The sequence below is a fragment of the Podospora pseudoanserina genome, chromosome 3 (genome assembly GCF_035222485.1).
Source record: "Podospora pseudoanserina strain CBS 124.78 chromosome 3, whole genome shotgun sequence".
NCBI lineage: Eukaryota > Fungi > Ascomycota > Sordariomycetes > Sordariales > Podosporaceae > Podospora > Podospora pseudoanserina.
Window position 1 is genome coordinate 2,731,094 of NC_085922.1, and position 12,134 is coordinate 2,743,227.

Here is a 12,134-nt window from a genome sequence, read left to right on the forward strand (position 1 = left end):
TCTTTGATTAACTGGAAGGGTGGACACTATAACCTAGCGTATAGCGAATTGTTTTTTGTACTTTACTTTTTTGATGATGCCTCTTGTGACTTGTGATCTTGGTGTCTTGGTGGTTGTTGCCGTAATACTCGTAGCTGACAAGATTAAGAGCTCTGGATGTTGAGGTGAGGTGGTCTGTGCATAGGTTTGGTTTAATTGATTTTTGGCGGCCGAGTCGCGCGGCGCGTCATCCAGACGCGTGCTTTTCCGGAGCCCACCTTTTCAAGGCTTCCTTCCACCTGCACTTTCTAGTATTCTACCTCAACTCTCTCCGAACAACTACCATCAAGCACAAAAATCGACAGCAGCAGAGATTTGATCAAGCAAGATGGCACTCATTGTCGACAAGCACCGGCCCAGAAGTCTAGATGCTTTGACATATCATGATGAATTGTCTGATCGACTCCGTTCTTTGGTTTGTTTCCTCTTCCCTCCCCCTTTTGCAGCGACGATATCATCTAACTTTTGTTCGTTTTTGTTTGTGTGAATCTGCAGGCTCAATCAGGCGACTTCCCCCACCTCCTCTTCTACGGCCCTTCCGGAGCAGGCAAAAAGACTCGCATCGTCGCGACGCTCAAAGAGCTGTACGGCCCCGGTGTCGAAAAGATCAAGATTGACGCGCGGGTCTTCCAGACGAGCTCGAACAGGAAGCTCGAGTTTAACATCGTCGCGAGCGTGTATCACCTCGAGATCACGCCGTCGGACGTGGGGAATTATGACAGGGTGGTGATTCAGGACTTGCTGAAGGAGGTGGCGCAGACGCAGCAGGTTGATCAGAGCGCGAGGCAAAGGTTCAAGGTTGTGGTGATTAATGAGGCGGATCACTTGACGAGGGACGCGCAGGCTGCGCTGAGGAGGACGATGGAGAAGTATAGTCCGAATTTGAGGCTGATCTTGGTTGGGGAGAGCACGGCGGGGATTATTGCTCCGATTAGGAGTCGGTGTTTGCTTGTTAGGGTTGCGAGGCCGACGGTGGGGGAGGTGGAGGGGGTGTTGAGGGGGAGTTGTGAGAGGGAGGGATGGGAGGTGAGGGAGGGGTTGGTGGGGAGGGTTGCGAGGGAGAGCGGGAGGAATTTGAGGAGGGCGTTGTTGATGTTGGAGGGGGTTTATGCGCAGAAGTGAGTTCTTTTTTTGGGGGGAGAGGGGGACGAGATATAAGGGGTGGATTGGGAGCTGACAAGAGAAAAACAGTGAGAAAGTGACGGACGACACACCGATCCCGCCCCCGGATTGGGAGGGACTGATTGAGCAGATTGCGCAGGAGATCATGGCTGAGCATACCTCCGCGAGGATCCTGCAGGTGAGGAGCAAGCTTTATGACTTGCTGACGCACTGCATCCCGCCGACGACCATCTTGAAGACGTTGACGTTTAAGCTGATGCCGCTGATTGATGATGATTTGAAGCCGGAGGTGATCAAGTGGAGTGCGTTTTATGAGCACAGGATAAAGACGGGGACAAAGGTGATTTTTCACTTGGAGGCGTTTGTGGCTAAGTTTATGAGGATATTGGAAATGTATTTGATGAGTATGGATATGTAAGGGGGTGATGCAGGGAAGAGGACAAGAGCAGAGGGAGTTTGGCGTCTTAGGAGTGTATAATTGGGGCATGCCTGAGCTCAGAGACAGCCAGGCAGTCAGTTTGCAAGCTAATACTCATTTGGAGCATCTTTGAGATACGTTGCTGGTGGTGTTGTGATAGCTGATGGAGGTGAGGCTTTAAGATCCAAGGAGGCATTCGATAACATAATATTGACAAATGGATTGGTTAAGAACAAGGCGGCGGTGGTCTTCGTGGCATCATTTGCCGGCCAATTGAATTGCTATGGCGACGGTATGGGGTTGATGAGATTCAGGTTGACCAAGATGGGCTTTTTCTCGCTCTTCAAGATAATCTCACAACCCCGATATAAAATAGAGCATCCAATTCCAATATCACCCTCTCTTGTACCTCCAAGAGCAGCGTCATCATCATCATCCATCTCCAACTCTCCCAACCCTGACCTTGAACTTGCAAAGCCCAGACCCACATTGTTCTCGGCCCCCGGGCAGCAGGCGGGCGGGCCCTTGCGTTAGCTTGTGAAGTCTGATTGGCCAGATCCTGACAAAGAGTGGAGTCGAATCGGTTTGGCATGCATCATTGCCGTGTGCTAAAGCGAACAAGGGTGGGTAGGTAAGTGTGCATTTCCAGTTGTTCCCCCAATTCAGCCAGAAAACGCGTTTCGTGTCCTCTTTGGATGGTGAGGAAGTGTATTACGGCAAAGACTCTAACCACTTGCACACACGCCACGAAAAGGCATCACTCCCACAGCGAACATCCGATAACGACGGAGCGAGTTGGTTTGCGCCGCAGTCGGTTTGAGAAGACTTCCGAAGTTCCGGAAGAACAGGTGGTTGGATTTTAGGGAGCTGGGGAACCGAACCTGCTACGAAGAAGGGGCGACGAACGAACGAAACAGGAGATCGATCAACGATAACGCAAAACGAAGACGAGAGAAGAAGAGAGAAGACGACTAAACAGCGGCAGGGCTGATAACAACAGTGTTGGTAGTTGGGAAATTGATCGGGGATTGTTGTTGAAAAGAGAGACGGGCACGCCCCCGGAGAAGCTAGGATTGAGCTCCCTTTGCGATGTCGCTCAACATCTTTCGCGTGCTGGGTATGCATACCCTTCCAAGTAGTCGTCGGCTAGAGGGAGAAGGAACACCCGGGCTAATAATGCGATGTGCTTTCAAAGGGGATTTCTCCCATCTCGCCTCCATTTTCATCTTGCTGCACAAGATCCAGCAGTTGAAGGTATGCTGCCCACCCCCCGGGTCATTGACAGTGACGATAGGTAGTGTGGCTGATATTGGAAACAGAGCTGCTCGGGTATTTCTTTCAAGTCGCAGGTTCTTTACATGCTGGTTTACATTACTCGATATCTCGGTATGTCTCCCCTCCTTTTCCCGTTTCCACCTTGGGGGGATAATGTTGACTGATAGATGGCGCAGACCTCCCCTGGACCTCCTCCCCCTACAACTTCATCTTCAAAGTCCTCTTCATCTCCTCAGAGCTCTACATAATCTACCTCATGGCCCGGGCCTACAAGCCCACCAACGACCCCAACCTCGACACGTTCCACGTCGAGTTCCTCCTCGGCTTCGCCGGCCTGCTCGCGCTCTTGTTTCCGTATAAGTACACGATCCTCGAGGTGTTTTGGGCGTTTTCCATCTGGCTCGAGTCGGTGGCGATCCTGCCGCAGCTGTTCATGCTGCAGCGGACTGGGGAGGCGGAGGCCATTACGGCGCATTATATTGCGGCGCTGGGGATGTACAGGGCGCTGTATATCCCGAACTGGATCTATCGGTACTTTAGCGAGCCGACGCACAAGGTGGACACGATTGCGGTGACGGCGGGGATTTTGCAGACGATTTTGTATAGTGATTTCTTTTGGATTTATTATACCAAGGTTATGAGGGGGGAGAAGTTTAAGTTGCCTGTTTAGGGCCAGCAATAACCGAGGATATGATGGAGGGGATTGCAGGAGGGGGCGAAAGAGACAGGTTGGGGGTGATGGCAAGAGGGAAAGTTAACGAGAGGAGGATAAGAAAAATGCAATGGCCTATGAGATACGGACACTTGGGTGGGCGGGCTGGCGTTGGGGGGGGGGGAAGAGAAAGTGTGGTTGTTTTTTTTACGTGTATGGGGTGTAATTCAAATGCTGGTTGGTTTTAAGGATAACGGGAATGATTGACAAGTGGCCGGCGTGTTGTGTGGTCGACAAGTATGAGTATCCTTTTTTGCTTTTTCATATTGTATATAACAGTAGGGGTATATTGCAGGCAGGTGGTCAAGGGACCGAGACTTAAAATGGAAAAGCTGACTGGTTTTGGAAGAGGAGAGTGATATATGAGTGTGTTCGAGAACAAACCGGGTAGTGCAAGTGCCGATGGTGGTGGTCTTTGGTTCGCATGATGGTGGTTGGCGGTTGGTAGTTGGTGGTGGTGGTGGTGGGGGAACCGAACCCCTGGGCCAAGAATGGGGTGTTGGTGGGTGAGGAGGTTGTTACCAGGTTGGTTTATGGATGTGCCGTGTGGTTGAGACAAGAAGGGCTTGGTAGAAGTGTCCTTGGGTTCTGGAAGATGAAGGATCTCGGTGCGGATTAGAAACCTCTTTCATGGCTACGCAGCACGGACTAGACTGCAAATGTTACAATCCTGATGAACTTGGCTCGGTGGGTGATGATGGTTGGAAGTCTAGACATGGCTAACATGCCATCCCAAGTCTGAAGAGTGAGGAGGACAAGCCTTGACCAAAACAGCCAAGCTTTGGGTCATTACACTCACCCTTCTCTCGTCTTGTTGACAAAAAACCAGGGCATGAAGACAATTTTCTGGTAGCTGTTGAAGCACGGGGCAATATCTGAGACGTTGAAGCTCTTCCTCCCCCTGCATTGAGGGTCTGTGCGTGAGCTCGCTCCGGGTCACACCCGCCCCGAGGTGAGATCTGCGACTTCGAGGCTGCTGCCGCCAAGCTCTTTTGGTGTGTTGTAGGTCAACCGAGCTGGGAAGCTTCATCACGTCACATTTGCTTTGCTTGGGGTGAGTGAGGCATGAAGTTTTATCACTGCCCACCCACCCCTCCTCGCGGGTTTGGAGATTTTCTCCCTCTTTTCTTCCATTTTGCCTGAGTTGTGATCTTGGAGTTAGGCTGAATGATGATCGTCGACGACGAGATTTGCTGAAGTTGTTTCTGTTCTATTCTCATACCCGCCGGCGCGGTAGATTTTATACGTTCTTTTATACTGCAACAATTTTTTATTCTACAGGGGTTTTGTTTCTTGTTGATATAGATAGGTACCCGTCCCGCTACTTTCATTTAGCCAGACTGGATTTTGGCCATTCATTCTTTACACAACGGCAAACGACACGAAACAAAACATTCGACGGGAACGGGAGAGACAGAGAGGCAGAAGGAGATGGCTAAATCACGTCCACCAACAACCGGGTCACTCTCCCAATATCTGTTTCTCGCCCTTGGGGTATTATCAACAGCCACCCTCGCCGCCCCTCCCGCCCTCCCGCCAATACCGACCATAACCCCCCCACCAACCCTCCTTGTCCCCCGCCAAAACGACCCCCAAATCCAATCCCTCTCCCAACAACTCTCCGCCCTATCCCAATCCTCCCGTGAAATCTCCCAATCGTCCCAACAACTCTCCATCACGTCAGCCCAGCTGCTAAACTCAGTCCAGCAGCTCTCCTCCCGTCTCACCCAAACAGAACAGTCGGTCAATGCGCTCCGGCAGTCGGTGAACAACGCCGAGCAAGCCTCCCGCTCGTTATCACAGCAGGTAGCTGAGGTTTCGCGAAGCGCAGACCGCCAGATGAGTGAGCGGCTGCAGAGGGCGAGCATGACGATGGTGGAGAATATGAGCGCCATGTCGGTTCAGATGGAGAGCAGTTTCTCCCGGAGGCTGGCACAAGCGTCTAGGAGCGCGGTTGCTTTGGCGCAGGGACGGGTTGTGCAGGAGGGGGAGGATGGGGGTTTGGAGACTGGGTTTGGGGTTCCCACCTCAACAGCGGTGCCGGAACCGGTGCAAGGGATGAGAACGGAGGTTGTGATTGGGGCTGTGGTTGGGGGTGTTGGGGTCAATGGTGTTGAGTGTGGTGGGGGGTGTTTTTGGGTTGAAGATACGGCAGCGACAGCAGAAGCAGGGGAGGTTGGGGCCCGGGATTGGGAGTGATGCTTTTCTCACCGGGGGGGGGGAAGATCAAAGGGGAGTCCGAATATTGGGGCGCCGGTGCTGCAGTCTACGTCGAATAAGGCGTATGCTAGTGTGGGTTTGGGGCCGGGGGGTTCTGATTGGGGGGAGAACAAGGAGAAGGATGTGGGAAAGAGGGTCAGTGATGTCAGTAGTGTCTACTCTTCTGACTTGGACGACGACGAAAAGGGGCTGCTTAAACAGCAGCAGCAGCCGTCACCTGCTACACTGGCCAGAAACGCGCCGGATCTGAGGAGGATGGTTTTGGAAAGGTCGGGGACTACCATCTCGAGAAAGTCGGTCGGGGGTCCAAAGGTTGGGTTCGCGATGAGTTATTACTCCCCTGACTCGACGACGATGCCACCACCTCCAAAGGCGGTCGGGACGGGGGTGATCAAGAAGGCGGGGGAGCATAATGGTAATGATAATAATTCTGTGATGAAGGTTATGACGCCTACGGCAACGACGATTGTCAAGACGGGGGGGAACAAGACGAGGCAGATGATGAAGGGGTTTCAACTGAGTCAGCCGCCGCCGGGGAAGCTGAGTTTGTTCCCGAGGAGTGATGGGGGGAGTAGTGGGGGGAGTAGTCCTGTGGATGAAGAAGATGGGAAGGGGACGCCGAAGAGGTTGGAGAGCTGGTTGAGGAGGGAAAGGGGGGTTGTTAGTCCTTTTGCTACGGCTGCTCCGGGGAAGAAGTGAGGGGGTTTTTGGTATTTAAGCGAGCGAGTAATTTATAGTGTCATGAATTATGAAGACTATTTCATCTTGCGTGCCCAGGGTTTCCTATTGTTGTTGGTTTTTTTTTTTCTTTCGATTTTTTATTTATATAATTTTTTTAAATTTCTTTTCCTCGAATTGTTATGAAGACTATTCAAAGTATTGGGTGATTTTGAGGGGATGGGCTTGTAGATGGTGAGCTGGAGTGTTAGTAGTGTCAAGAGGAGGGAAAGTAAACAAAACCCCTGGATTGTGGCAGGCCAACTACCGATGATCTGCAGAGAGATCTCTTGGCGTGGAGGACCCACCACTGAAGCTTGCCGTCCCCAGACCTTGGCATTTTGAATTATCCTTTGTGTGACGATGTGGAGGCAAGGATTCTTTGACGATGATGTTTCTGGTTCAGAGAGACCATGATTGACTTCACGAATCGCTGCCAAAAAAAATAAAATAAAAACAATATCGCTGGTATCTGTCTTCCAAGGGCCACACACATGTAATGTATAAATGAACCACCTCTATCCAAAACATCCTACCTGGGCCCCCAAAGCAGCAGGTAATTCACTCTTGACATTCTTCACACCCCCATCTTCCAATTATTTTTCGCTGTTCCTTTCACCTTCGTCCCCGGGGTGTGCTCCCGTGTACCTTGGTGAGCTAATGTGATCCGGGCCCGCCCACATCCCGAACAAAACCGGACCACGGTCCGATGACGACTCCCCTCCCCTCCGCTCCGAAGGGAAAAAAAAAGAAGCATTCTTCCTTTTCGGAGAGCCTCTCCCCGTTCGTCTGTCTGTCCCCACAAGCTTGCGTGGCCTTGCGTCTTTCTTCAACGGCGGCGGAGAAGCAGAGTGGGGACTTGCTTTTGCTAGTGGAAAGCTTGATTTGTCGTCTTCGCGTTCAGGGTCGTTTTATCTGAGGGTTTTTGAAGAGACAGGGGGGTGTCGTGTGAGGAGATAAAAACTGCTCCGGGGAGGGGACGGTTTGGGTTAGAGGAGGAGGAAAAGAGGCGGGATAGGTGTGGGGTGGTTGGTGATGGATGGGCTGGTGGTGAGGAGAGAGAGAGTGACGATTTTCTGAGACTTGGAGATTGAGTTTGATGGTTTGACCTGTTCTCTGGGACAGGCTAGCCGTTAGAGCGTGGGTTCCTGGGCTGCGTCCTCGGGTTTTGATCTGTTCTTCCTCTTATAGCTCAACGTTAGGCTCTGCTAGAGAAGCGCTCTGGAAGAGCCTACTGAGGCTCATCGCCTCGCAACTGCACTGACTCCCGCAGCTCTGATCAACCGCAAGGTTGACCCCCCCAATGCTCGCGCAGGGCAGCTCCGTACGAGACTGGGTCCCTGAGCTGCAAAACCCGGGCATCCGGGAAGTCCCTGGCTGGGAGATGTCGGAGCAGACGGGAACTATGGGGCCTAGAGAGATATCTTGACGACCATGCGGGGAACCAGAGGTTTCATCACTCGTGTGCTCTTACGCGTGTGGTTTCGCTGCGATGTGTCTCTGATGGTTTAGTCTATATCCCCGACTGCATGGTCCTGCGCCGATTATCCTTTATGTTGACTCGCTGTTCCTCTCTACTTTCCCATCCCGAGTTTTTCTTCTCTATAGCTATTTGTTTCATTAGTTTGTACTGTGACAGACACCAGACCAGCACGTCATGAAATCTTCTCTTTATCCTCCCGTATCTTTACCGAATCTATTGCTGGCCATTGTGCTCGTGGTAACGTCCTTCGTCCTCCTCTCGGCGACCATTCACCGGTCTTCCTACCTCTCCTCCGTTCCCTCTGTCGAGCCGCCCCCCGAGCGAGCATGGCCGATGGTATGGGCCTCCTACAGCAATGAACCCCCCGAACCAAAGTACTTCCAGGAAGCTGGCAACACCCTAGAAATGTCCCACTACGACATCCGCTTCTTCCAGGGCGTGATTCCGTATTCTCAACATCGTGAGGTTCTCCAGCACCTCATCCGATCATACCTCTCCATCATGGCCTCCCTCAAGATGGAGACCTGGATCGCACATGGCACATTGCTTGGGTGGTGGTGGAATGGCCGGATCATGCCCTGGGACTATGACCTCGACGTCCAGGTCAGCCTCCACACGATGGAGCACATGGCCAAGCAGTTCAACCAGACGCTGCATGAGTGGAGGTACACCACCGATGAGGGAGGGGAGGGTGTGCATGAGATCAAGAAGACGTATCTGTTGGACGTGAACCCAAACTACTCGGAAATGAAGAGGAGACAGGGAATGAACGTGATTGATGCCAGATGGGTTGATGTTGACACGGGCATGTTTGTGGATATCACTGCGCTGGCCGAGAGAAATCCAGTGTTGGAACCGGGGATCTGGAGCTGCAAGAACTTCCATCAGTATAGGACGCATAATATCTGGCCGCTGAAGGAAACAAGGTTTGAGGGGGTTAAGGCAAAGGTGCCTCTTGATCACGAGAGAATTTTGGTGGCGGAGTATGGGGAGAAGAGCTTAGTGTTGACCGAGTGGGAAGGGTAAGTTTGATCTTGAGGGATTCCCTAGGACAAAGCTGACATTCAACGCAGACACCGCTGGAGTGAGGAATTGAAGGAGTGGGTGAGGATATCAGTGAATGATACGGTGAACAGCTATGGATCTGGGTAGAAGTGAAGTGAGGAAACAGTTTGGATTTGATGCCTTGGATATGTGACTTGTTTGACAGGCTCTAGGCGTTGGGCGTTTGCTTGGATACCACGTGACGAGGGCAAGAGGCTGGCTTTTCGCCAAAGTTGGAAGAGATTTCTCGGGCAAGTGAAGAACGAAGATTGATACGTACTTGAAATCTGGGTCCCGCAGGGTGAACATCTGGAGTGAATATCACGAGTGAATCGCAGCCCCTTGAATTCCTCTCCTCCCAGCCCCCCTTTTCAACCTCCCAACCTCCCCTGGAGCAACAATCTCATCAAGAAAAGTCTTTGCAATGATGGAGCACTATATACTAGATTGAGTTGCTCCTAGGTGGGTCTTCTACTTTGTAATCTGAGGTTGCAGTGCTCCTCGGGTGGAGAAAAGTGCCCCTTTCTTACCTTTCACCTCATCACTAGTGCCTTCCTCTCCTGCTCCTGACCACCTGCCTCTGGTGGAGTTTCCCATACTCGTTCCTGCCTAATATTCAGGAGACAAAGAACAGGCAGTTCATCAGATAAGGCGATCAGGCCCACAATTACCTCAAGTCGCTGCAGCCAGCCGACGGCTCCCCAACTCGAGTATATATTCTACACCTCTGTTCCCAGAACTTCCTCCTTCTTTCTTACCTCGGGCATCCCTCTCACAGGCAGTCAGCTCTCGAGAGACAGATAGCCCGGTCAACAGCTTTCATCGCTTACTTCTCGTTCCACCATCTCCTCACACATCTCCTCCTCTTACACCTTGTTCACCTTCGACACTTAATTCTTCGGCATTCCAGTCACCCCCGTCGACCTTTTATCCATCAAGCATCATCTAATTCCATCAAAGAGTCAACAGTCGATAGTAAATAGTCAACATGGTCGGCAACAAGATTCGCTGCGAGAACGGCGGCGAGTGGAAGGCCAGAGAGAAGTTTTCCCACAGTGCCCTTCGCAAGTACCAGAAGAAGTTGGGCAACGGCATTGCCACCCCTGCCCAGTCGACTATCTCGTGTCTCGAGCATAGCTCTGGCAACAAGGCGCCCGAGATGAAGTGTGAGGGACCCTGTGATCGCTGGCGTGAGCTGGACTTTTCAGCAAGTCCACCCGCCGCAACAAAGTCTACGTATGTATTCACCGTCCATGGTTTTTTTTTTTTTTGGGGGAAGGGGAGTTCAAATACTGACCATCAGCAGTGGTGCAAGGACTGCGTTGACTGGGCTGAGAAGACCGAGGTTGGCGAAGCGCTTCCCCCTCCCGGCGAGAGAATCTGTGAGGAAGAGTTTGAGACTCTCAAGATGAGGGTTGCCGACTTCGTGCTGAATGAGGATTACGAGAACGGCATTCCGAAGGGGAATGACTCGGGCCCGGCTACTACGGTCAGCATCAATGATTTCGACGATGACTACGAGGAAGAGTTCACTCTTCTGCCTCCCGGGGATGAGGCTACCACCGTGACCGACTCCATTGCCAGTCCAGAGGATACCGATGTGTCAGTCGAGACACCTGGCGCTGCTGCTACTTCGACTGAGCCTATGGCACCAGCTCCTCGCGCCCCCCACTGGTTTTTGGGATTTATGAACAACGACTCTCCGAGCACCTCCTCCACCACACCTACCACTCTTGACACTCTCGATACCCTTGACCTTCTTGACAGTCTTGACACACCCGATGAGTCGATCTCCGAGCTTTCCATCACTGCTGGCTCCCAGACTCACACTCGGACGACCACCACGGCTGCCGACACAAATGCCTCAGCCACTCCTGGCCAGACCGGTGCAGTCTCGTTCAACGCCTGGAGCCCAGAGGGCAATTTCGAGCGCATGATCAAGGAGCCCACCATCGCGACTGAGGAGAGCGGCTGGAAGACGGTGACCCGCACGGCCAAGGGACCTCGCATGGTTACCGTTCGTCCTCGCGGCAAGAAGGAGAAGGACGAGGTGAAGGTCGGCAAGAACGGATGGGTCAAAGTTGTAAGTATTCTGATTGATGTCCTGTTGGTAAGCTATTAGCTAACATTTACCTTTGCAGAGCAATCGCCGGACCACGCCACAGCTGCCTAACTATATCCTGGCGAACTGTGTTCGCGGCGAGGAAGATTTCGTGGGTGACATTATCCCCGATGAGCTTTAAGGGCCTATTTTCACGGAGGAGCCGATTTTGGCAAGGGTTTTGGGTTTTTTTTTATGGTTCTACGGCTTTTTATGGTTTTGCGGTTTTGCGGTTTTGCGGTTTGCATTTTCTTTTCTTTTCTTTTCTTGACATTACGCACAAAAATACACGATGATGTGCGGACGACAGCACGAAACTATGCAGCGGACGATAATACGACATTATGAGCGGGGAAAATTACATAGCAATTCGGTAGTTGATGGGTTTGTGGAGTAATGCGATGACTTTTATTATATTCTATGCATCGTTTGAGTGACTGGTATTGTGCTACTAGTGTTTGATGAACATCTGACGGAAAAGGGGTGACTGTGATAAATTGTGAAGGCCTTGAAAGACAGTTAAAAAAAAGCCATGAAAGATAGTTGAAAGGTGATAAAAGATAGTTGAAAGGTATCAAAACATAATCGAGAGGCATTAAAAAGATGATCGAAGGGATTTCTACTATATTTCAAGGCGTTAATGTAATTACGTTCTAGTCTCTATTATTCTGTGCACGACGTATGGAGGTTGGGTGTGTAGGTTTTAGCATGGGAAGTGTCATGGAGCAGCAACTGATCACCACCAGTTTTTTTGCTCCCTCGGGCTTGCTTCATGACGGTCTTAGTACTTACTAGGGTTGTCTGGAGCAAACCGTGGTAGGTAGGTGTCTGTTGTCAGTTTATGAATTCTATATCTGATGGTTACTCCTGGTGTAGTTATCGCAGAGTGAGCATTCTGGGTAGAGATGTCATTTGGGAAGTTGGAGGTGTGTTTTTCTGCTTTCCGAGGTCACATGTGCTGTCGAACATGGAAGGGGCTCGACATGTATATGGCGGATATGTC

At 51.5% G+C, this 12,134-nt stretch overlaps 5 protein-coding genes across 5 annotated transcripts; all 5 read left to right on the forward strand.

Moving 5' to 3' along the window:
• Positions 1-367: 367 nt before the first annotated feature.
• On the forward strand, positions 368-1,793 carry RFC5 (Replication factor C (RF-C) subunit; the record flags this gene model as incomplete). The annotated part of the gene is made up of 3 exons (XM_062945891.1): positions 368-454; positions 535-1,157; positions 1,231-1,793. 3 exons carry the CDS (start codon positions 368-370, stop codon positions 1,577-1,579), a joined length of 1,059 nt encoding a protein of 352 aa, XP_062801931.1. The 3' UTR covers positions 1,580-1,793.
• A 429-nt stretch (positions 1,794-2,222) lies between these two features.
• Positions 2,223-3,954, forward strand: ERD2 (endoplasmic reticulum retention protein). Its single transcript, XM_062945892.1, has 4 exons — positions 2,223-2,696; positions 2,775-2,833; positions 2,899-2,965; positions 3,031-3,954. Exons 1-4 carry the CDS (start codon positions 2,669-2,671, stop codon positions 3,522-3,524), a joined length of 648 nt encoding a protein of 215 aa, XP_062801932.1. The 5' UTR covers positions 2,223-2,668; the 3' UTR covers positions 3,525-3,954.
• Positions 3,955-4,529: 575 nt separating this feature from the next.
• On the forward strand, positions 4,530-6,485 carry QC764_307840 (uncharacterized protein; the record flags this gene model as incomplete). The annotated part of the gene is made up of 2 exons (XM_062945893.1): positions 4,530-5,741; positions 5,895-6,485. Exons 1-2 carry the CDS (start codon positions 4,998-5,000, stop codon positions 6,483-6,485), a joined length of 1,335 nt encoding a protein of 444 aa, XP_062801933.1. The 5' UTR covers positions 4,530-4,997.
• A 1,273-nt stretch (positions 6,486-7,758) lies between these two features.
• MNN4 (mannosyltransferase) lies at positions 7,759-9,327 on the forward strand. Its single transcript, XM_062945894.1, has 2 exons — positions 7,759-9,009; positions 9,060-9,327. The coding sequence occupies exons 1-2, from the start codon at positions 8,161-8,163 to the stop codon at positions 9,072-9,074; spliced, it is 864 nt and encodes a 287-aa protein (XP_062801934.1). The 5' UTR covers positions 7,759-8,160; the 3' UTR covers positions 9,075-9,327.
• Positions 9,328-10,018: 691 nt separating this feature from the next.
• Positions 10,019-11,273, forward strand: QC764_307860 (uncharacterized protein; the record flags this gene model as incomplete). The annotated part of the gene is made up of 3 exons (XM_062945895.1): positions 10,019-10,270; positions 10,337-11,113; positions 11,172-11,273. 3 exons carry the CDS (start codon positions 10,019-10,021, stop codon positions 11,271-11,273), a joined length of 1,131 nt encoding a protein of 376 aa, XP_062801935.1.
• Positions 11,274-12,134: the final 861 nt, after the last annotated feature.